Source organism: Leuciscus leuciscus (assembly GCF_965113295.1).
Source record: "Leuciscus leuciscus genome assembly, chromosome: 1".
Taxonomy (NCBI): Eukaryota; Metazoa; Chordata; class Actinopteri; order Cypriniformes; family Leuciscidae; genus Leuciscus; species Leuciscus leuciscus.
Window position 1 is genome coordinate 30,659,776 of NC_138725.1, and position 21,745 is coordinate 30,681,520.

General features: G+C 41.6%; 1 protein-coding gene across 1 annotated transcript in view; it reads left to right on the top strand.

The window, feature by feature from the left end:
* The window catches only part of LOC309494917 (pregnancy zone protein-like), a 44,364-nt gene extending 23,299 nt beyond the window's left edge, over positions 1-21,065 (top strand). Inside the window, 34 exon segments of the mRNA XM_082164389.1 lie at positions 11,094-11,277; positions 11,348-11,504; positions 11,622-11,674; positions 11,807-11,827; positions 11,925-12,087; positions 12,161-12,245; positions 12,323-12,437; positions 12,509-12,629; positions 12,749-12,858; positions 12,933-13,103; positions 13,180-13,335; positions 13,401-13,646; positions 13,725-13,874; positions 14,117-14,266; positions 14,355-14,430; positions 17,396-17,504; positions 17,586-17,811; positions 17,900-18,023; positions 18,094-18,215; positions 18,294-18,345; positions 18,442-18,525; positions 18,614-18,790; positions 18,904-18,979; positions 19,067-19,223; positions 19,261-19,335; positions 19,418-19,580; positions 19,670-19,854; positions 19,923-19,947; positions 19,950-20,143; positions 20,231-20,352; positions 20,456-20,537; positions 20,622-20,705; positions 20,795-20,900; positions 20,982-21,065. Of these exon segments, the coding sequence (XP_082020515.1) occupies positions 11,094-11,277; positions 11,348-11,504; positions 11,622-11,674; positions 11,807-11,827; positions 11,925-12,087; positions 12,161-12,245; positions 12,323-12,437; positions 12,509-12,629; positions 12,749-12,858; positions 12,933-13,103; positions 13,180-13,335; positions 13,401-13,646; positions 13,725-13,874; positions 14,117-14,266; positions 14,355-14,430; positions 17,396-17,504; positions 17,586-17,811; positions 17,900-18,023; positions 18,094-18,215; positions 18,294-18,345; positions 18,442-18,525; positions 18,614-18,790; positions 18,904-18,979; positions 19,067-19,223; positions 19,261-19,335; positions 19,418-19,580; positions 19,670-19,854; positions 19,923-19,947; positions 19,950-20,143; positions 20,231-20,352; positions 20,456-20,537; positions 20,622-20,705; positions 20,795-20,900; positions 20,982-21,022 (4,162 nt within the window). The 3' untranslated portion in view covers positions 21,023-21,065.
* Positions 21,066-21,745: the final 680 nt, after the last annotated feature.

A 21,745-nucleotide genomic window follows, 5' to 3' on the forward strand; every position in this document is an offset into this window, starting at 1 on the left:
TCCACAGTGATGGAATCCGTAGGACGGGAGCAGGAATCATGTTCATGAATGAGGAAGCACACTGTATTCATATGCGCACTGCATATGACTCGAGCTAGAGGATGTATGCTTCTCCGATCGGACTACACTAGATTTAATACCAGTCCTATGGTTATACAACATGTTAGTTGTATCAGTTTGGTTGCTGCTAGTCTGAGCTATTGCTGTAGGGTGTATGCTTCCCCTGCCAAACTACACTAGTGTTAGCAATGGTTCTGTGATTATACAACATGCTTTTTGTTCCAGTTGTTGTTGCTGCTAGTCTGAGCTATTTCTGTAGGGTGTATGTTTCCCCTGCCAAATTACACCAGTTTTAGCAATGGTTCTGCGATTTACACAATATGCTTGTTGTATCAGTTGTTGCTGCTGCTAGGGGTGTAAGCTTCCCCCAATAGATCCCGTACAATGGTTAAATTGGCTACAGCAACACGCATGTTGCAATGCGTCTTGCTTGCTCCAGTGTGGGGAGATGTTAAAAATCAAATAACAAAACAAATTTTTTTTTTCTTGTTTTCTACAGAAGTAAACTACATCCAAGTATAACAAGGTCATGATGTAATTTACAGTCGTCACTCAACGAAACTGGAACCGGACTGCGGATACAGTATACAACAAGCAGCAGCTGATACATTTTTGATATCACTTTTTCATTTCAGGTGGTATGTCATTCATTGCAATATGCATGTTTACTGCTAAGCATTTCGGGTATTGACAACATGCTTGTTGCTATGGCTTATGCGGGTATTGGCATCATACTCGTTTAGGTCATCTAGGTAAGGGCAACATACTTGTTGCTTAAGGCTTTCCAGTATTCTTGGTAACATGCTGTTGCTCAAGCTTTTCAGGTATTGGCAACATGCTTGTTGCCCTGGCTCACTCACGTAACTATAAAGCATCCAGATTGCGCTGTCAGTTGGTTTTGGGGGATATTGGCATATGGTTGTGTTTTGGGGGGTTATTGCTGCTCTCCCTGCTCTTATCCATGCTAGGCTGCATGGATGCGCAGGGAGTTCTCGCCCAGAACGGAACCATACCGCCAAACCAAATTGCATGCTAATTGTCAATCATATATGACGATAGTGGTCCTGACAGAAATCAAGCGTAGCGTTAGTTCTGGCAGGTCACGTTAGTCAAGCTCGCATCAGCTGACTATCAGCTGATCCACATCTACCTATAGGAATACGACGCCTATCACCGTATACATATATAAGCTCCATCAGTATTATCAGCAACTATCGCGTTTCTCAGGAGCGAATTACCCTCCTCCATCCCCAGCTCCTCCTCTCGTCAGTCAGCATTTGGCATTCTGATTCCCTTCGACTCAGAATAAATTCTCGAATCATGTCGTACTTTAAAATCTTGAATTAATGATATCTGCAATACATTCATGTTGGTTCTGTTCTGTTTACCCCAAGGGGGGTTATTGCTGCTCTCCCTGCTCTTATCCATGCTAGGCTGCATGGATGCGCAGGGAGTTCTCGCCCAGAACGGAACCATACCGCCAAACCAAATTGCATGCAAATTGTCAATCATATATGACGATAGTGGTCCTGACAGAAATGACTGAATTTTAATTTAAATTTTAGTCTTAAAATGTTGTATGTTTAACCTCCTCAGACCCGAGCTTTGGTTTGACATGCATTTTAGATTTCTTCTAGCTTTTTGGGGTTAGGAGGGACCAATACATATAATAACCAGATATTATCTTTGAACATGAAGCACTTTTTGAAAAAAATTATGTCCACATATGTGGACACCGGGTCTGAATTCACAGAAAACAATCAAGACACCATTGTGTAACAAAATGCAAATCTCTTTTATTTACAGCCTGTGCCTGAACATTTTTCGTTGTTACTCTTGTATAACTTCTGAACATACATAACATACATCTTCCGCTGATCCGGGGCCGGGTTGCGGGGGCAGAAGAAGAAAGAAGAAATGCCCAGACTTCCCTCACTCTAGACACTTCCTCCAGCTCTTCCGGGGGGACACCGAGGCGTTCCCAGGCCAGCTGGAAGACATAGTCCCTTTCGGTGGGACGCGCCCGGAACACCTTCCCGGGAAGGCGTCCAGGAGGCATCCGGAACAGATGCCCGAGCCACCTCAGATGAGCTCCTACCGAGTGACCGAGCTTCTCACCCTATCTCTAAGCGATCGCCCAGCCACCCTTGGGAGAAAGCTCATTTCGGCCACCTGTATCGGGGATCTTGTCCTTTCGGTCATGACCCACAGCACAGGACCCACAGCTTAGCCCAGGTGAGTTGGATCCGAAAATTTAGCCGGGGCCCCACCCTGGAGCCAGGCCCGGGGTTGGGGCTCGTATGAGAGCGCCTGGTGGCCGGGCCTCCCCCCATGGGGTCCGGCCGGGCTCAGCCCGAGGAAGCGACCTGGGGCCGCCCTCCCATGGGCTTACCACCCGTAGGAGGGACTGTAAGGGACCGGTGCTTAGAGGATCGGGCAGCAGTCGAAGGCAGGGGCCTCGACGACCTGATCCCTGGACACGGAAACTAGCTCTAGGGACGTGAAATGTCACCTCGCTGGAGGGGAAGGAGCCTGAGATTGTGCGTGAGGTTGAGAGGTACCGACTAGAGATGGTCGGGATCACCTCCAAGCACAGCTTGGGCTCTGGAACCACACTCCTGGAGAGAGGATGGACTCTTTACCACTCTGGAGTTGCCCATGGTGAGAGGCGGCGGGCTGGTGTGGGTTTGCTTATAGCCCCCCAGCTCAGCCGCCATGTGTTGGAATTCACCCCAGTGAACAAGAGGGTCACTTCCCTGCGCCTTCGGGTCGGGGATTGGTCTCTCACTGTTGTGTGCGCCTATGGGCCAAACGGCAGTGTAGAGTACCCGGCCTTCTTGGGGTCTCTGGGAGGGGTGCTGGAAAGTGCTCCGACTGGGGACTCCGTTGTTCTACTGGGGGACTTCAACGCCCACGTGGGCAGCGACAGTGACACCTGGAGGGGCGTGATTGGGAGGAACAGCCCCCCTGATCTGAACCAGAGCAGTGTTCTGTTATTGGACTTCTGTGCTAGTTACAGCTTGTCCATAACGAACACCATGTTCAAGCATAAGGGTGCCCATCAGTGCACATATGGCACCAGGACACCCTAGGCCGGAGGTCGATGATCGACTTTGTGGTCGTTTCATCTGGCCGTATGTCTTGGACACTCGAGTGAAGAGAGGGGCAGAGCTGTCAACCGATCGCCACTTCTGAATATTGATATGGAAAAACAAAATGTATATCCAAATAAAAAACAGATCCAAAAAACATGAAAATTTGCTTTCTTTTTTGTAACTCCCCAAAACTTCAACTTCTCCAAACTAGTAATGTTCTTTTTATTTGTGTGTGTGTGTGTGTGTGTGTGTGTGTACGGTGCGATCGTGATCGTGAGTGAGCCAGTTTGCGTCACGAAGCTCAGTGCAACTACAAATTCTCATTTTTTTGTTCACCAGTTAAGTCCCACTGTCCACATATGTGGACATCAAATTTAGCAGCATAGTAAATTTCCCTGTTACAAAAGTTTGTCAAATGTGCATGCCATTTTAATCATACAACACTATTATGCATAACTTAACAAGAATCAACAATGAAATGTTATTAATTTTTTTACATTGTGGACGTTTAGGTCTGATGTGGCTGCGTGACATTTCGCCTGTGTTCTCCGCCATCTTGAAATTATTTATGTTAAGTTTTTTTTTTCTCCTGACACCACCAGATGGCAGTGTCCGCGTTTGTGAAAAACATGTTCCAGTTACACAGAATTAAGAAATGCTGCACACATCCAAAAATGTGTGCAGCGTAACACCGGGTCGGAGGAGGTTAAGAAAGACTTTTGTATTTAAATGTTGTACATTGTTTTAAATGTGAAAGTACACCTTTTCTTCCGATGTAAGTGGAAGTACAACTTTTCTTTAATAAAATAAAAACACTGATCTTATCTCTGTCATCCTTATACGTTTCTTAAAAAGTTTAAAATACATTGTTTTGAATGTTTTTTCACCATTTTCGAACATTTTTACAATGAACAAGCACACATACCCCTAAACAGTCATAAATAGTTCTGGAACTGTGGGAACTAGTGGGGGGGGTTTGATAAACAGGTGCACGGGTGCAGGTGTCCAAATAGGTGTCCAGTCCGGAAATGGGAGGGAGGGAGTCTGGGGGGAGCGTGGGAAATTTTATGGGGGGCAATACAACTTTCATTTTTAATGGAATATGCCCTACATTCTCTCTCTAATTAAGAGCATTATGCTTCAGTAGTGACTTGACTTGACTTCAGTACTGAAAACCCCTCATGGATGCTGTTGGTAATGGTGGCTATGTTCTCTCTAATTTTATCTAGCCTTTCTGTGTTACGCCTCTCCGACTCCTCCAGAAGGTCCACCATCCTCCTCTTTATTTGGAGCTGTATCGTGATGGGCAAGGGAATACAAATGCTCTAGGTATCATAAAACCTTCCCCCTCTCCCCTGTTGTCATCGGCCCTCAAACCAGTTCTCTCAAAGGCCGTTATCACCTTTGCTCTCCTGAACGATCTCAGCAAGAGACTGTCTGCCAGCCTCAAAGACAGCACGAGAGTCCAGACGGCACCAGCCATTTGGTTAAAGACTATAGAGATAAACTCCTATACACAAAGGACATTTACTCCATTCTTTCCCACAAAATTTCCCAAATGTTTATATTATTTCTCCTGTGTTTTATGTATGTCCCTATGTTTTATTAGTTATGACTAGTTATGATTCTTTAGTTATGTTAGAATGACTTCAAATGTTGATATCCAAACATTCCAAAGATGATGTATCACTGCTTTAACGTCTTCAAATCCCCTCTTTCTTGGTATCAAAAGAATTGATTTTATAATCAATGGTGTACAATATGTTATGATAAATTGCATCATGATAATTGTACCATACTTTTATGTAAAGACTGCACCAATTCTCCATGCTAGCATGAACATGCAAATAGGGATAAGATGAACAAAGACTTTCTCCCGGTCATCTTGGATTGGTCACCTGACCAAATGGGTGTGAACTGATAGGACCTTTAAGAGTATCTGATTAGTTCAGGCCTTCGCTCAATCTCTTCGAGACAACATGCTCCTGTCTTCTTCCGGCAACTTCATCTTCAAGTTAACTTCTTTGGATTCAACGTGGGACGAAGTTAATTTCTTTGGATTCAACGTGGACCACACCAAGAACCCAAACGAACGCTTCAGCGCACTCCAGGCGAAATCATCAAGAATCTCAAGAACCTCCTGCATCTGGATTTGTTCAGCAACCGAAGTCAATGCAAGTACCTGTTTGCAGCCTTTAGATGCGTTTCTAAGTTATTGTGCCCCTTTAAGGTGACCCTGATTCTCTGATGTTTCTCATAGGTTGTGGTTAACTGATTGTAATCTTGCTATTCTCTTTTCTTCTCTCTCTCTTTCTTCACTTTTCTTTACTTTCTTGATTCTGTATACAATCTTTGCTTAGTTTAGTTGTGTGTGTAGCCTACCCTAGATTCATTTATTAAACCAATATATCGACGCTTTATTGTCTCTGTGTTTGCCACATATTGAAGTCACTTAAACATCTTGATCCAGCGATACCTATGCTATTACCCTGCTAGTATTTTATTTACTTTAGTTGGAAAAGGTTATTCTTTCTTGGCCAGGAAGATAATATATTTCCTAGAATGAATAATTGATTATGCTTTCTGTTCATTGGATGAACTGATTAAATAATTGTACTATTAATTCTGCTACAGTCGATTCTAAAAATAATTAAAATATTTATAATTAATTATAATCCGTTATAATTAATTTATATATATATATATATATATATATATATATATATATATATATATATATATATATATATACACACTCACCTAAAGGATTATTAGGAACACCATACTAATACTGTGTTTGACCCCCTTTCGCCTTCAGAACTGCCTTAATTCTATGTGGCATTTATTCAACAAGGTGCTGAAAGCATTCTTTAGAAATGTTGGCCCATATTGATAGGATAGCATCTTGCAGTTGATAGAGATTTGTGGGATGCACATCCAGGGCACGAAGCTCCCGTTCCACCACATCCCAAAGATGCTCTATTGGGTTGAGATCTGGTGACTGTGGGGGCCATTTTAGTACAGCGAACTCATTGTCATGTTCAAGAAACCAATTTGAAATGATTCGAGCTTTGTGACATGGTGCATTATCCTGCTGGAAGTAGCCATCAGAGGATGGGTACATGGTGGTCAAAAAGGGATGGACATGGTCAGAAACAATGCTCAGGTAGGCCGTGGCATTTAAACGATGCCCAATTGGCACTAAGGGGCCTAAAGTGTGCCAAGAAAACATCCCCCACACCATTACACCACCACCACCAGCCTGCACAGTGGTAACAAGGCATGATGGATCCATGTTCTTATTCTGTTTACGCCAAATTCTGACTCTACCATCTGAATGTTTCAACAGAAATCGAGGCTCATCAGACCAGGCAACATTTTTCCAGTCTTCAACTGTCCAATTTTGGTGAGCTCGTGCAAATTGTAGCCTCTTTTTCCTATTTGTAGTGGAGATGAGTGGTACCCGGTGGGGTCTTCTGCTGTTGTAGCCCATCCGCCTCAAGGTTGTGCGTGTTGTGGCTTCACAAATGCTTTGCTGCATACCTTGGTTGTAACGAGTGGTTATTTCATTTAAAGTTGCTCTTCTATCAGCTTGAATCAGTCGGCCCATTCTCCTCTGACCTCTAGCATCAACAAGGCATTTTCGCCCACAGGACTGCCGCATACTGGATGTTTTTCCCTTTTCACACCATTCTTTGTAAACCCTAGAAATGGTTGTGCGTGAAAATCCCAGTAACTGAGCAGCTCGTGAAATACTCAGACCGGCCCGTCTGGCACCAACAACCATGCCACGCTCAAAATTGCTTAAATCACCTTTCTTTCCCATTCTGACACTCAGTTTGGAGTTCAGGAGATTGTCTTGACCAGGACCACACCCCTAAATGCATTGAAGCAACTGCCATGTGATTGGTTGATTAGATAATTGCATTAATGAGAAATTGAACAGGTGTTCCTAATAATCCTTTAGGTGAGTGTATATATATATATATATATGTTTTTTTTTTTTTTTTTTTGCTAATTTGCTAATTTGCTACAGAGGTTCTGTTTAGCCTGTCCCATCTGTGGCTGTTGAGCTTTGCCTTGACATAAATCAGAGTGAATATGGGTTATATGAAAATGGAACAGAACTCACCAGCAACTCATTTAAGCACGCTGGTTCACAAAGGACAACTTGCAAGGACCCTTCAACTAGGTACACATACAGACCAATAGAATACAAGCCAATACAAATGTTCTGCTATAAAGTTGCCTTATATCCCTACTCATGGAACCCCATATTGTTCAATCAGAAATGTATCAATTAACGGGCCGGACCTAACTGTTCCATAAATTACAGTAATGACCAAACTTACTTAAAGAAGGTCTCTTCGGGACAACCTCTGGTGGTGCATAATACAGAGTATTTAGCCGTTTTCGCGGATTCGTCTGAACGGGGATCTTTTTGAGAATATTGTCGTCTGTAAAAAGAAAAATCTTTTCTGTTTTTAGTACATCGTTTTTGTGTAAACATAACACCGTGTCCTAACTACATGCGAAACGCAATAAAAGGTATCTTTTCCATGTTAATCAGAGTTTTTGTCCTAACCAGCCACGACGTTGCGCTGGAACAACAAACACAAAGTGTGGCAATGATAATCTCTGGTGCTGTTTATGTGCTTTATTTAATTATAAAAGTGTGTAATGTGACTTTGAATATCATTTAGTGCTCCCAGCTTTGTAGCTGTAAAAGCAAAAATAGATAATTCACCTCAGATCTGATATTAAACAAATGGAAACAAGAACGTTCAAACTGTGAACAAACAAGTGTATTATTTGACAAAGATTGTTTTAGTAACTCAGAAGCCTATGTATTTGAATAATGTTTAAATGGTAAATGTAGCCTGCTTATCCATTTTCTTGCGATCGCCATCAAGATTACTCTCTGGTGCTGTGCACGTGCTCACAGTGCTTGCTCACAGACTCCGCCCACACGCTGTTCTGATTGGCTGTGGGTTTTGATTGATTTTTACACATCTCGCAGTCGCGTCGCATCAAATTCAATAATTTGAATGACAAATTATTTGTCGCTGGAATCTTATCGCATCGCGTCTGGTTAGGACACGGTGTAATGCCTGGCTCACACTTCAGGTGTTTTAGGCTGATTTATCCCCGATTTTCCCCTTGTCGAGGCAAAATCTTGTTGAGGACCTTGATCGGTTCCGATGTTCGGTGCAGATTATCTGGTAATGTGAGATCAAAGATCAAATCTTGCTCCTCACGATCTGCTCTCACACAAATCGGGCCCGCCCCGATCATATCAAACATGTTTGCAAACAAACGAACAAGACTGTGATTACGTCAGCTGTCACAATAGCCAATAAGAAACAAGTAGGAGCATTGCAGTGAAGGAAGTGAGGTAATTTTGAGTGACTCAACAGAATGATATGCGGTATTTTATTTATTTATTTATTGCTATATAAATAAGTGTTACACTGTGGACAACAGGCGAAATTTTTTTTACATGTTTAGTAATGAAACCGAAACTAAACAGAGCGTTGAAACGAAGTTGAGAAGTTGGCGCATGGGCATCGCTGAAGCTGATGCGTCACTTCATAGAGATCAATGTGATATGTGTATAAATTCCCAAACTCTCTGACAGTGTGAGCTCTATATGGGTTATTTGATTGTTGTCATATTTATAAAAAATATATATAAAACATGTCTGTAATCAAAGTAAAAATGATCGATAAACATGTCCTTGGTATGTAATTAAATAACAAGTAGGCTACTTTGGGTGTCTTGTTCATTATATTTATTTTCATATAAAAGCAACAGAACTTAAATTACATCCAGTTTATTAGCATCACCTTGCACAAGCGTGAATCCAGTGAATCCCGCGATATCCGTCTTTGAGCTCACAGGTGTCTGATCCACTGCGAGAAGAGAGAACTGTCCGTCTTGCCTGCACTTTTCTCACTCCTCCTCTCACTGCAGCCGCCTACTCTCGCATACTTTTCAGGCGAGGCAAGGCACATCTCAAACAAGCCTATTGTATTACCCAGTGCTGACGCCATTAATTGGAAAAAATACTTAAATGTTAAAATGAAGATTTTTGAAAAATGTCACTTTCCTTGGACTCTGCAACCTTTTCACGAATATTACTTGATATATTTTGTTTACATCAGCTTTTCCGCTTCCGATCTGCTGCTTGAGATATTGTGAGGCGCTTCCTCTGGCACAATAATCTTAATAAAATTTTGTAGTGTGTGATGTGCTGCGATTTTCAAATCTTGTAGTGTGAGCATGTTTAAGATTTGAGGGAAGAAAATCTGCAAAGATTCTCCTTAAGTGTGTGTTGCAACCAGATTTCACAATCGGTTATGCTGGGTACACACCAAAAGATAATTGGGCTGATTTTGGGCCGATTTCCCCCCTTCCGACAATCCTACAGTAGCTACGTCCCGATTATCTTGATGGCTCTACAGATTATCTTATCAGATTTTCCCTTGGTGTGAGTTGTGTTAAGAGTGTCCGAACCTGCTCGGAAGAACGTCGGAGCCGCCCCGATCAGAAATCCTGATGTGTGGGGGGAACCCCGAGGACAAACGCGTGCAAACTCTGGAGATTATCACGTGAAAGAAACAATATCCAATCAGAAAGCGAGATGATGGAAGATGGAAGCACAACAAATGCAGTCATGGCGCAGCACAAAGTGAAACTGATGTGGACAGCAGAGATGGAGGATTAGCTTGTTGATTTGTGGCAACAGCACAAATGTTTATACAACGTGTTAAACCTTTCCAAACACTATCATCGCAATTTCTTCCTGCATATCGTCCGCCTGCTTATTCTGAAGTCTCGCGAGATTTCCTGTGTTCACAGTCAACACTCTGGTTGAAAATCTGTTTGTGTGTGGTATGCTGTCTTTGTCACATCATGGCACACCACACAATATAGGAGCAAAACGGTTAAATCTAGGATTTTTTGTCCTCATGTTTGTGGTCTATCACATTTAGAAAATCTTATAAGATGTAAAAAATATTTTGGTGTGTACCCAGCAAGGGTTTTAAAACTCATGTAGTGTGAGCCAGGCATAAGAGCGTGTGTGTTTCAGAGTTGGCAACCCTGTGATTAACTATCGGGGCTCCGCCCTAAAGATATCCAGATTGCCTGTGAGTGCTAAATCAAGCTGTTCTGAATTATTAAGAACGTTTAAATAACGCTGGCATCAGTGTAGCTGATTTAGAGTTAAGCTGTAGAGCAGTGTGGATCTTAACAGAAGTGCTGCAGGGTTTCTGAAAGAGACTCTTGATTTTGGTGTAGTCTTGGATGATTGCTCTTCATGGCTGTGAGGGAGATTTGTGTTTGGAAAGGGCTCATTTTAGCCCTTTTCCTCTTTGCTGTTGATGGACAGAAAAGGCCGTAAGTACCATAGGCTTTGAAGTGAAAAGTGTCCTAATGTCTAATCTATGCTGAATGATGCAGTTGTAAAGCTGCCAAAATGAAGCACCAATGCATTAACAATTTGTTAAAAGTTCATTATGTTGTACTTTTTCCCATCTAGTGGCCAAAGGATGAATGGGACCCACCAAACACTATTCATGTCAATTTTTTTTGTACAAGTCACTGTTGAATTGAGTTTGTGTGCTGTTGGAGTTATTGATCCTCATATATTTCTGAACAAAAATGGCTGTCTTGTGCTCTTATTTTGTGACCATGGCACAGTGTTGCTAAATCAGGTTTTCCCACGTGGTTTTTTTTGTTTTACATTTGGTACTTCAACCCACTTGCTGATGGAGATCACCGCTTTGGCTTTTTTTTTTTTTTGATCGGCTATTAGGCTAGTTTTGATGCACTGACCTGGCAACCCAGTGGCAGCCACTTTCTGTGAATGTTCAGCCAACATGTAAATGTTCTGACCTAATTCCCTTTGGCCTGAACTTCATGATGTTTCCACAGGTTATTCATGGTGATGTTCCCTGCAGTGATTGAAACTGGATCTGATCCCAAATTGTGTGGAAGTCTTCTGAAACCACAAGAGAGTCTCACAATGACAGTTTCTCTGCTTGATGAGAAAAATAGGAGGACTCAACTTGTGCAGCAAGTTTCTTCAAAGCCATTTCACCGCTGCTTTAGTTTCCAGGTCTGTTATCATGAGACATGATGGGTTTTTTTTTTTTTGTCTGGTTTGAGTTAACTGAGCTTCTTTACAGGCTCCTCGAGTAGATGGAGAATCTGTGCAGAAGCTGAAGGTAGATGTTCAAGGGAAGGTCTTCAGAGCGACTGAAGAGAGGAAAGTCATGTTCCGACGTTACCAGCCTTTGACCTTCATCCAGACAGACAAACCCATCTACAATCCAGGACAAACAGGTGAGCTGTGAATGTCCCTTGGTTTAATATTAGAGGTGTAGATAGTCCAATACGCTACAAGTTCTGATTGTCTTCAAGTGCATTATGCAATTAATGTGAGTTTATCTGTCTTTGCAGTGAATTTCAGAGTTGTCACCATGGATGCCAAATTTGTGCCACTTGATCAGATGGTAAGGTCTGGCCATGAACAAATTGCACATTTATTGCAGGTTATTTTTACGTGCACAGTTTTGCAGTTCTCTTCAATGACTGCTGCAATAGTGTATTTTTAAATGTTTAATATTCCTGTCTTTGTCTTTCAGTACAATCTGGTGGTGGTGGAGGTGAGAATTTGTTCTGGTCCAAGTCTTTGAATGGAGCCACTGCCACTTTCTGTACATTTTGTTTGCTGTTTTTATGAGCTGTTCATTGTTTTAATAGGACCATAATAACCGCATTGGTCAGTGGACAAATGTTTCCTCAACGGGGTGGATATTGCAGCTTTCTCACAAGTTAAACCCAGAGGCTCAGATAGGAATGTACACACTAAAGGCTTTTATTGGTGCCCAAATGATCTCCCATGTTTTTGAAGTGCGAAAATACGGTAAGTTATTGTGAATGATGTGCAACAGTTCAACGACAGATCTGAGGTCTTACAGCATTTATTTCTGGCTTAGTTTTGCCCAAGTTTGACGTGACTGTAAACGCACCACAGACGTACAGCGTTGCAGATGTGGGACTGAAAGTTGAGGCTTGTGCTAAGTGAGTGAAACGTATAGATATTATCTTGTCTTGTGGTTGGTCAGTTCTTAATTTGTGTTCCTTGTGATGTTTCCCAGATACACATATGGCCAACCTGTACCCGGCCTAGCCTTGGTGGAAGTGTGCCGTGATCCCTTTCCATACGTTGTGGTTCCTGAGTTGACCCGTCGTTGCCTGACTAAAACTGCAAAGGTTTGACTCCTGCCTTACAGTGGAGGGTTTTTCTTGTGCTTGACTTTAATGTGAATTTGTTCTGCTACCAGATGAATGCCACTGGCTGTGCCTCCCTTACCGTCGATACATCAGTGTTTTTCAACACCAAATTTGAAAATGATATGCAAGATACTTTCCTTGTAAATGTGAATGTCACTGAGGTGGGAACAGGTGAGCTATTGGCTGATCCGGACCAATGGTATTTGCTTTAAAGTTTGTTCACTGTTCAATTTTAATTCTTTTTTGCATCTCCACACCATTTCCACCCCCCCACCCCCCCACCCCCCCAGATGTAGTCATGTCAAAATCTGCATCAGTGTCCGTGATGTTTGAAGTCGGCAAAGTCATGTTTTTGGACATCCCAGAATATTTTGAACCTGGATCAATGATTAATGGGAAGGCAAGTAAAATGAATTTCTTGTTGCAGAAGCCTTCACATTGGTTCCTTTTCCTAACCTTGATCATTCCCAACAGATCTCAGTGTCTCGTTTTGATGGTACTCCAATCGCAAACAAAGCGGTGTATCTCCTGGATGGTAACAGCTGGCCCAACAAACTGCTGCTGAATCTGACTACAAACCAGAAAGGACTGGCCACGTTCTCCCTCAGCACTGCTAATCTTCCTAAAGCTGCTCTCAGTCTCGTGGTACGATTTGCTGTTTGTGACATGTAGACTTCTCCCAATCTCTTGCATGAAACCAATTCCATTCGTTGTTCCCTAGGCAAGTGTGACTCCAGAGGCTGTTAATGGTTACAAATCGCCATACTTCACTGCAGATACAAGGGTTTTTCCGCTTCTCCAACCTGCTTCTCCCAACAACCCATCTAGTGGTGCTCAAATGTGGTGCTGTGTTTCCAGTGACCGTGAAGTATTCTTTTGTTGGAGAGGCTGGCGACTACAGTGACATCTATATGGTGAGTGGACATCACCTTTTTCTTTTAGGAACATTTTATGTATCTGTTTGTCTTTTGTCAGGTCTTGTCCAGAGGTGTGATCGTCCTGCATGGATTTCAGACGGTCAAAGCGAGGGCTTCTAATACCGTCACCAGCGGCTCTGTGTCGTTCCAACTGTCTGTCAGTGTCGATATGGCTCCAGTAGTGCAGATTCTGGTCTACTGTGTTCTGCCCAGTGAGAATGTTGTTGTTGGTAGTGCGTCGTTTGACACAGAAACTTGTCTCCAAAACCAAGTATGATGTGCACTAGCATCTTTTGGTTTCAAGTGGGGAATGGTGATGTGTCCTACAGTGTGTTTGTCCTTGTTCCAGGTGTCTCTACAGTTCTCTCCTGCTACGGCCGTTCCTGCTGAGGGAAGCGTTCTGACTGTCTCTGCTCAAGCAGGATCTCTGTGTGGCATCAGTGCTGTAGATCAGAGCGTCTGGATCTTGGAGCCAGGAAGACGTCTGAGTGCTAAAATGGTATCTATGTGCAGTTGATTTTAAATCCTTGTTGGTCTTGACTGACATTCAGGTTCAGCTTTAGAATTTGAGTAATACTGAGATCAATTGAACAAACCTATTCTGTTATGATTATAGCAGTTTTAGTGTAAATCTTAACATACATTTATGTACTCTGTGACATAACATGCCAAACATTAATGCATTTTGATCAACATTTTTCAAAAGTGACATACCAATTTTTTTTGTTTTCATGGTTTCAGGTGTTTGACTTGCTCCCGGTGCGATCACTATCATGTTACCCAAACAGCGTTCAGGATGAACCACAGTGTCTAGGTTTTCGACCCCGTCTAGCTTTTCCTATAGATCCTGCCTACACTGCTCCTACAAATCAAGCCTACACAACCTTCAAGGTAGAAAAACATATTTTGTGACTACATGGTCACAAACTGAGTCATTGACTTTAAATCTGTCTTGTGTTTTGACTTGTCTCTCTGACAGAGCCTGGGAATGAAGATCGCAACAAATCTTGCTGTACAAGCCCCTCCGTGCCCGCTGTATCCCAGTTTCCCAGATGGTAGGTCTATGCAGAGGCCATTCAGTGAAAAAATCTGCATGACTTGGTGAACTTGCATTCAGTTATGGGAGGTTACCCTTATGAAAGTGTACTTGAGTGATCAAGTGTATTTAAGTATACATTATGTAGTACATATACTGTCAATATGTACTAGTAGTAAACTTGTAAGTCTACTATTTTAATACCGCTTGGGACTAAATTGGCCCACTTTTAGTATATAAAAGTATGTTTAAGTGTAACAGTAGTAAACTAAGTGCACAACTAGTTCATAATTGCGTTTCTCATTTGTACTGCAAGTGAACTTATGGGTATACTAGTTTACTATTTTAATACTTGTAGCAACTTTTTAGTTTATGAAAGTACACTTTGAAGTATACTCGGTAAACTAGTTTAGTAGTGTTATACTACAAGTTCTTTAAGTGAACTTAACATCATACTTGTAGTTTACTAATTATATTCTTTTGCTCTTAGTGTATTCTCAGTAAACTACTAGTTTAGTAGTTTTATACTGCAAGTTCTCTAAGTGAACTTAAAATTATACATGGTTTACTATTTATATATTTTTGCACTTGCAGTAGGCCTATACCACTGTTCAAATGTTATTTTATACTGGAAAAATACCTTTAACTGTACTTTAATTAAAAAAAAAAATTATTAGCTTCATGCATCTTTTTTTTTAATCAACACTTAAATGTTGGTAACTTTCTTGGTGCAAAGTTGAGAATCTCATTTTTGCCAAAGACTGCGCCTTGATCAGGTTCAGAACGATGATCAAAACTCAGTTGGAGTCCAACACCCCAAAAGCTTCAGTTGCTCTCTTCATGGGTTACGCTTCATTTGGTAATATTAAGCAGTTTTGATTTACATGCTGTTTGATCACATTACTTTACATTTGCGTGAGCAATCTTCAATCACTTGTTTCAGCTTCTATGTTTTGATCCGGAGATTCTGTACTAGATGTGTCATAGTGCCCCCTACCGTATAACAGTGAAAACATGGATAGCTGGAACTCAGTCAATGGTGGGGAGAGTAAAGTAGAAAAGTTCATTCCTATACACTACCAGTGGACAAGCCTACACAAATCAAATACACAGAATTAGAAACATCTGTTTTATATCAATATTTTAATCAATATTTTCAAACAATGGAAGTTTCATAAGACTGTATATGGAAAACTATGTAAAATTATATTTAATAGGCTACTTGATCAAGAGTTAAAACAACTAGAATACTTATACTTTTGTATATCTCGATCAAAAGATTGAGTACAAGTACAGGCCAAATATACTTGGACTTTTCTCTCAGTATAAGTCAAGTACACATGTAAGTATATTTGAGAAGTTTATATAAAATGTAGGCTGAAAGTATGCTTATTTTTAGTTAATAACCTTACAAAAAAAATTGTTTCTTCAAGTTTTCTATTAGTATACTTAATCACTGTGTATAAGATCAGGTTCAGTTCCATACTTTATTTACTCTATAAGCTATTCCACCCAAAAGCTTGATGCTATATAAACATGAACATGTTAGTTTATAAGACAGTGTGATGTGTTTAAAAGTATTTAATAAGCTACTCAAAATGGTAAACAAGTACAAGCCAAGAATATTTAATTATACTTTAAGTATATCTCGATCAGAGCCGATCCTGACCTCCCTGGGGCCCTAAGCAAAATTCTGTTTAGGGGCCCTCATACCTGACCCGTGAGCCATGAACTATTTGCCATTGTCACACCTGACACCCCAGTGTTCCCACTACAATCCCTCCTTTAACTAGTTCTAGTGAAAATATAATTCCTGATATCAGAAGACATTGTTACTAGTAAAAAGTTCATTCTTAAATCAAGAATTCACATTTTAAATAGTACAAATTTAATTATTGATATCAAAAATGCATATCCTGTGAATGAATAAAAGCTAAAATGGCGCCATAGCATGTCACTGTGTTTTTAAATGATAAAAGTAATTCTTGATACTCTTGATTCTTGATGGTTATTATTTACTGAGGGATGTGCATCCATATTGACCAGAATCTCCAGCCAATCAACATTTTAAATTCAATGGAGCCTATCAATAGTCAATGTCAATACATTGCTTTCCATAATGCATTAGTGCAGAGTTGTAACTAGACCTTGACTTAGCAACTAGATAATCATCGTCTTGTTTTAAAACTATAATGAGGAGTGCCATCACGCCCGTATTGTACTGGTCCCAACTCACAACAGATGTTTCTGCTGGAAAGTGCGCGTTTCATTTCATGCACGTGCATATCGCATGTTAACGCGCGACGCGGTTATCTTTTCCGAGCTGCAGTTTATAAACAAACACCGTTGTCCTTTGTCGTTTATTAAACATAATAAATCAACTCACATTACCTTAACTTTAGCCTACTGTTCTTTGCTGACATCAAACTTTGAGAGGAGAGCACACAAGTCTACCTGATAACTGTTGCCGCAATTAACTCTCATGGTGGTTTTTTTCTCTCTCTTTTCGTGACCAGAAAGACAGTTCCGCTTCATTTTCTCATCGATATTGTAAACATTGATTGACGCGCTTTGACACGAGGGGAGGCGGGGCCTTGAGTAATTTGCGGGGCCCTACGCACCTTGCGTAGTGTGCGTATAGGGCTGATCGGCTCTGATCTCGATCAACAAGTATAGGCCAAATATACTTGGACTTTTCTGTCAGTATAAGTCAAGTATACTTAAGTGCAATTTAAGTATATTTCTGAGAAGTACGTAAAAAGTAGACAAAGTATACTTGGTTTAAAAGTATACTAATAGCACACTTTAACAAACTTTTTCGTAAGGGTACTCCTTGTGGATCAAATTGTGTGGTTTTGGGTGTTTTAATCATTTCCATAATTGCAATAAGAGAGGCAGTTATGAACCCTGTATATTCTGCAGATACTAAGACAGTTTGGTGTAAAATTGCTTGTCTTTCATGGTGAATTTGAATGGTCCTGTAGCAGTGGCCTTTCAAGCAGCAGGAAGTTCTAGAGGTGACGCTTCCTCTTTTGAAGTGACTGTCAGGACTTACTTTCCAGAAACATGGCTCTGGCAGCTTGCTCAAGTGGGGTTAGTGAAGCATCTTGTTCCTTCTAAAGCTACTTGCCCAGTTTTTCTCCCTGTTCCCCTTATTTTTCTCCTGTCTTTCAGAAACACTGGATCCACACGAGTTCCCCTCACTGTTCCTGACACCATCACCACATGGGAGACTGAGGCGTTCTGCCTGTCCTCAAAAGGTTTAGGTCTTGCTCCTCCTGCTCTGCTGACGGTCTTCCAGCCCTTCTTCCTTGAGCTCTCCCTGCCGTACTCCATAGTCCGTGGGGAATCTTTTGATCTGAAGGCCACGGTCTTCAGCTATCTGTCCAAGTGCATCATGGTCTGCCATGTTTTTTTTTTTTATATATAATTCATCTGTATAGAGAAGGTCATATGTCTTTGCTCCATGTGTTCTGTTTCATTGGCAGGTTAAAGTAACTCCAGCTTCATCCACTGCCTTCACTCTTAAACCATATACTGATCCGTATTCATCCTGTCTTTGTGCCAATGGGAGAAAGACCTTCAAATGGGTTCTCTCAGCTTCTGTTCTTGGTCAGTTTTGGATCATCTCTAAATTAAGTGTATATTAAGGGTGTTGCTCACTTCCTGTCTGTCACTGCAGGAGCTGTCAATGTGACTGTCAGTGCTTCAGCTGAAGCATCCCAGACCCGATGTGGCACTGAAGTCGTGACTGTGCCGACGAGAGGACGCATCGATGTAGTCACTCGAAGTCTACTTGTCCTTGTAAGTGTTTAACTAGCCTTCTGGAGTCTGGTCATGGAGCCCATGCTGTTTTACTGATGTGTTGTATTGCTTCTGTCGCCTGAAGGAGTTGAAAGGACAAACACACAGAGTTGGTTACTGTGTCCAAAGGGTTTGTTTGCACTCAATGATTCCCAAAATACGTTCTCCCTGTATAGCCAAACATTAGCCTAGCTCTCAATGCTGATCCATTCTGTTTGGTCTGCAGGAAACGTTCTTTCTGAAGATGTGACTCTGAGATTTCCTACAAACATGGTTCAAGGATCTGCCAGATGCTCAGTTTCAGTCCTTGGTACTACATTTCATTCAGTAGAAACTGACTTGTGAAGTTTGGTAGAATAACCGTTTCTGATGTGGGTTTTATGCTTGACCTCTTGTAGGGGACATAATGGGTCGTGCACTGAAGAATCTAAATGGGTTATTACAGATGCCATCTGGCTGTGGAGAACAGAATATGATCATTCTTGCTCCAAATATTTATATCCTACTGTACCTGAAGGTCACAGGGCAACTCACTGCAGCCATCCGAGAGACCGCCACAGGCTTCCTTCAGAGCGGTATGGATGACCAAATCCACTTTATATATGTAGGAGACTAAATTCCAGGGAAGCTTTGTCCTGCTCTTCCCATTTGACTATCACTATTACTATGTGCTGTATGATCCAATCAGGATACCAAGGAGAACTGAACTTCAGACACAGCAACGGTTCATACAGCACATTTGGTTATGATGAATCAAATACATGGTGAGTTTCACACTGTTCTACTGTTGTGTATAATCTGTCGTGGCACACACAGTTTAAGTTTAGTTTGTCAACCTTTTTCACGACCAGGTTGACCGCCTTTGTCATGAGGTCTTTTGGTCTAGCGAGGCAATTTATCTTCATTGATCCAGATGTCCTGCAGAGTGCGAAGGATTGGTTGATCAGCAAGCAGGGTTCAGATGGCTGTTTCATGCAGCAGGGAACTCTGTACCACAGTGACATGAAGGTGCAGTACCTGTTTCAAATCTCTTTTTTTTTTTAAGGGTGGAGTTGGTGACAGTGTGACCACGACTGCCTACATTGTTGCATCGCTGCTTGAACTAGGTGTCCCCACCACGGTAACTAAAATCCAGTAGTTGTATGAGCTCCTTGCAGATGACCTTCCTGTTCTGCCTGTCTGATATGCTTTTTGGTTTTTAGGATCCTGTCATTACCAACGGTCTGTCATGCTTGAGGCCTGTCGTTGGGAACCTTGGAAACACTTATGCCACGGCTCTGCTGACTTACACCTTCAGTCTGGCTGGAGTGACCACCACTCGATCACAGCTTTTAACTGCCTTGGACAACCTTGCCATTTCTGAAGGTGAGATTTACCGGCCTGAATATGAAACATGAATGCATGTTTATTCATCAGGGTCTTTATCAACTTTCTCTCCTCCATCTCATCCTAAGGCACTAAGGTCCATTGGTCTCAGACAACATCTGGTGATACTCTGGCAGTGGAGATCAGCTCTTACGTGCTGCTAGCGGTTCTCTCTGTTCAGCCTCTTACAACGGCTAATCTGGGCTATGCTAACCGCATTGTCAACTGGCTCGTGGCCCAGCAGAATCCCTATGGAGGGTTTTCATCCACCCAGGTGCCTCTGACTACCAAACATGAGTGCAATCATTTGAGGATTTATTTTAATCTGGTATTTGTTTTTAGGACACAGTGGTGGCTCTTCAGGCTCTGTGTATTCTGCTCAAGTGTTCAGCTTGGATGGCTCCAGCACTGTTACCGTACAGTCCTCAGTAGTAGTAGGAGGAGACTCTTATAGCTTCAAAGTGAATCGGGACAACAGGCTGCTGTATCAGGAGAAGCCACTGAAGAACGTTCCAGGCAAATATAGTGTTAAAGCATCAGGATCCACTTGTGTGTCTGTGCAGGTCTGTATCTTCATCCTCTCTATCTATATTTGTTGTGCACAGCCAAATCTAAATGTGTTTTTGTTTGATTTTCTACTCGTACTATAGGTTGCGTGTTTCTACAACATCCCAACACATGTTAAAGTCTCCGTGACGCTGAGTGTCGAAGCAACGGTGACTGGAGACTGCCAACCGCTTGGAGCTAATCTCATGTTGAAGTTCACTGTGAAGTAAGCAGCATTGTGTCCTGAAACCAACGGTTTATGACTCTTACAAAAATGGAAGCTGTGGTGTTTATCTTGTTGACTAAACCTCTTTTTCACCCTCGTTCAGATACAATGGTGTAAAAGCAAGCACTAACATGGTTCTAGTGGACATTAAGCTCCTGTCAGGCTTCACGGCAGATACGTCACTGGTTTGTATTTAAGATTTAGAAAGTCCCAAGATGCTTGAAGCTCCTTCAATTGTAATTGTGTAAATGATGGTCTCTTCCCCTCAGCTTGGTTCTTCACCCCAATCGTTTGCCCCGCTAGTGGAGCGGGTTGACGCTGAAGATGATCATGTCCTAGTGTATCTGAAAGAGGTGAGACTGTGTACACTGGGTATATTCACTAGCTGCCATTTTTCTCATGTGCTTCTGTTTGTCCTTGCTGTTTATCCTTTGTCTTGTAGGTTCCCAAAGGTGTCCCCATGAGTTACACTCTGCAGCTGAAACAGGTTCTTGCAGTGAAAAATCTCAAGCCAGCAGTCATCAATGTTTGTGACTACTATCAGCCAAGTACGCTTTCATCCTAATCATGCTTTGCTCTGGCTGAAGTCACTGTTAAATTATCCAGGTCATTTTCTGTTCCCATTTCAGGTGATTCATTTGAGACCACTTACACATCTTCCTGTCCATGATTTGATTCAGTACTGGCTGTAGGACATGTGACTTGAATAAAACCACAATACAACCAGTTCTGTTGCCTCTTGTTCCTAACTGCACTTTTGCACTGCACTTTCCTTGATCTTTTGACAGTTAAGAGTTCATTACGCTATAATACCTGTAAGTTTCAAAACTTCCTTATCCAAAAACTGCCTTTATTGAAACCAAGGCCAGAAACGACATAATCTCTAGTGGAGACTTGTGACCTCAGTTGCAGAATAATATCAACGTCTGTCTACATCACTACATCTTTGGCCCCACCCACTGGAGTGTTAGTGAATAGTTGTGAATGTGAAAAGATCGACACAGGATCAAAACATTACCTTCCAAATGATCCTAATGCTAGGAAGGTTTATTTATTTTTAACAATGAGAACATCTCAGCAGTGCATTGTTAGTATTCAGTACATTTTACTGGATTATTTGGTAATTCATTCATAGTTTCTACACAGGCTTTGCAAATAGACTTTTACGATATGGCTCTGCCAGCAACACCACAAACATGGAAGTAATCATATTTATTCCAATCCCTGATCAGTGATTTCTTATGTGTAATTAAGTTTAGACAATCTTTTCTCATTGTTCAATAGTTTATGCATCTGTTGCCTATATCAAGCCAGTGACTTAAATATCAACTTCACATCGTTTCTTTTAGGATGAATAATCTTATTTAAACTGATTAATGTATACAGAAAGTAT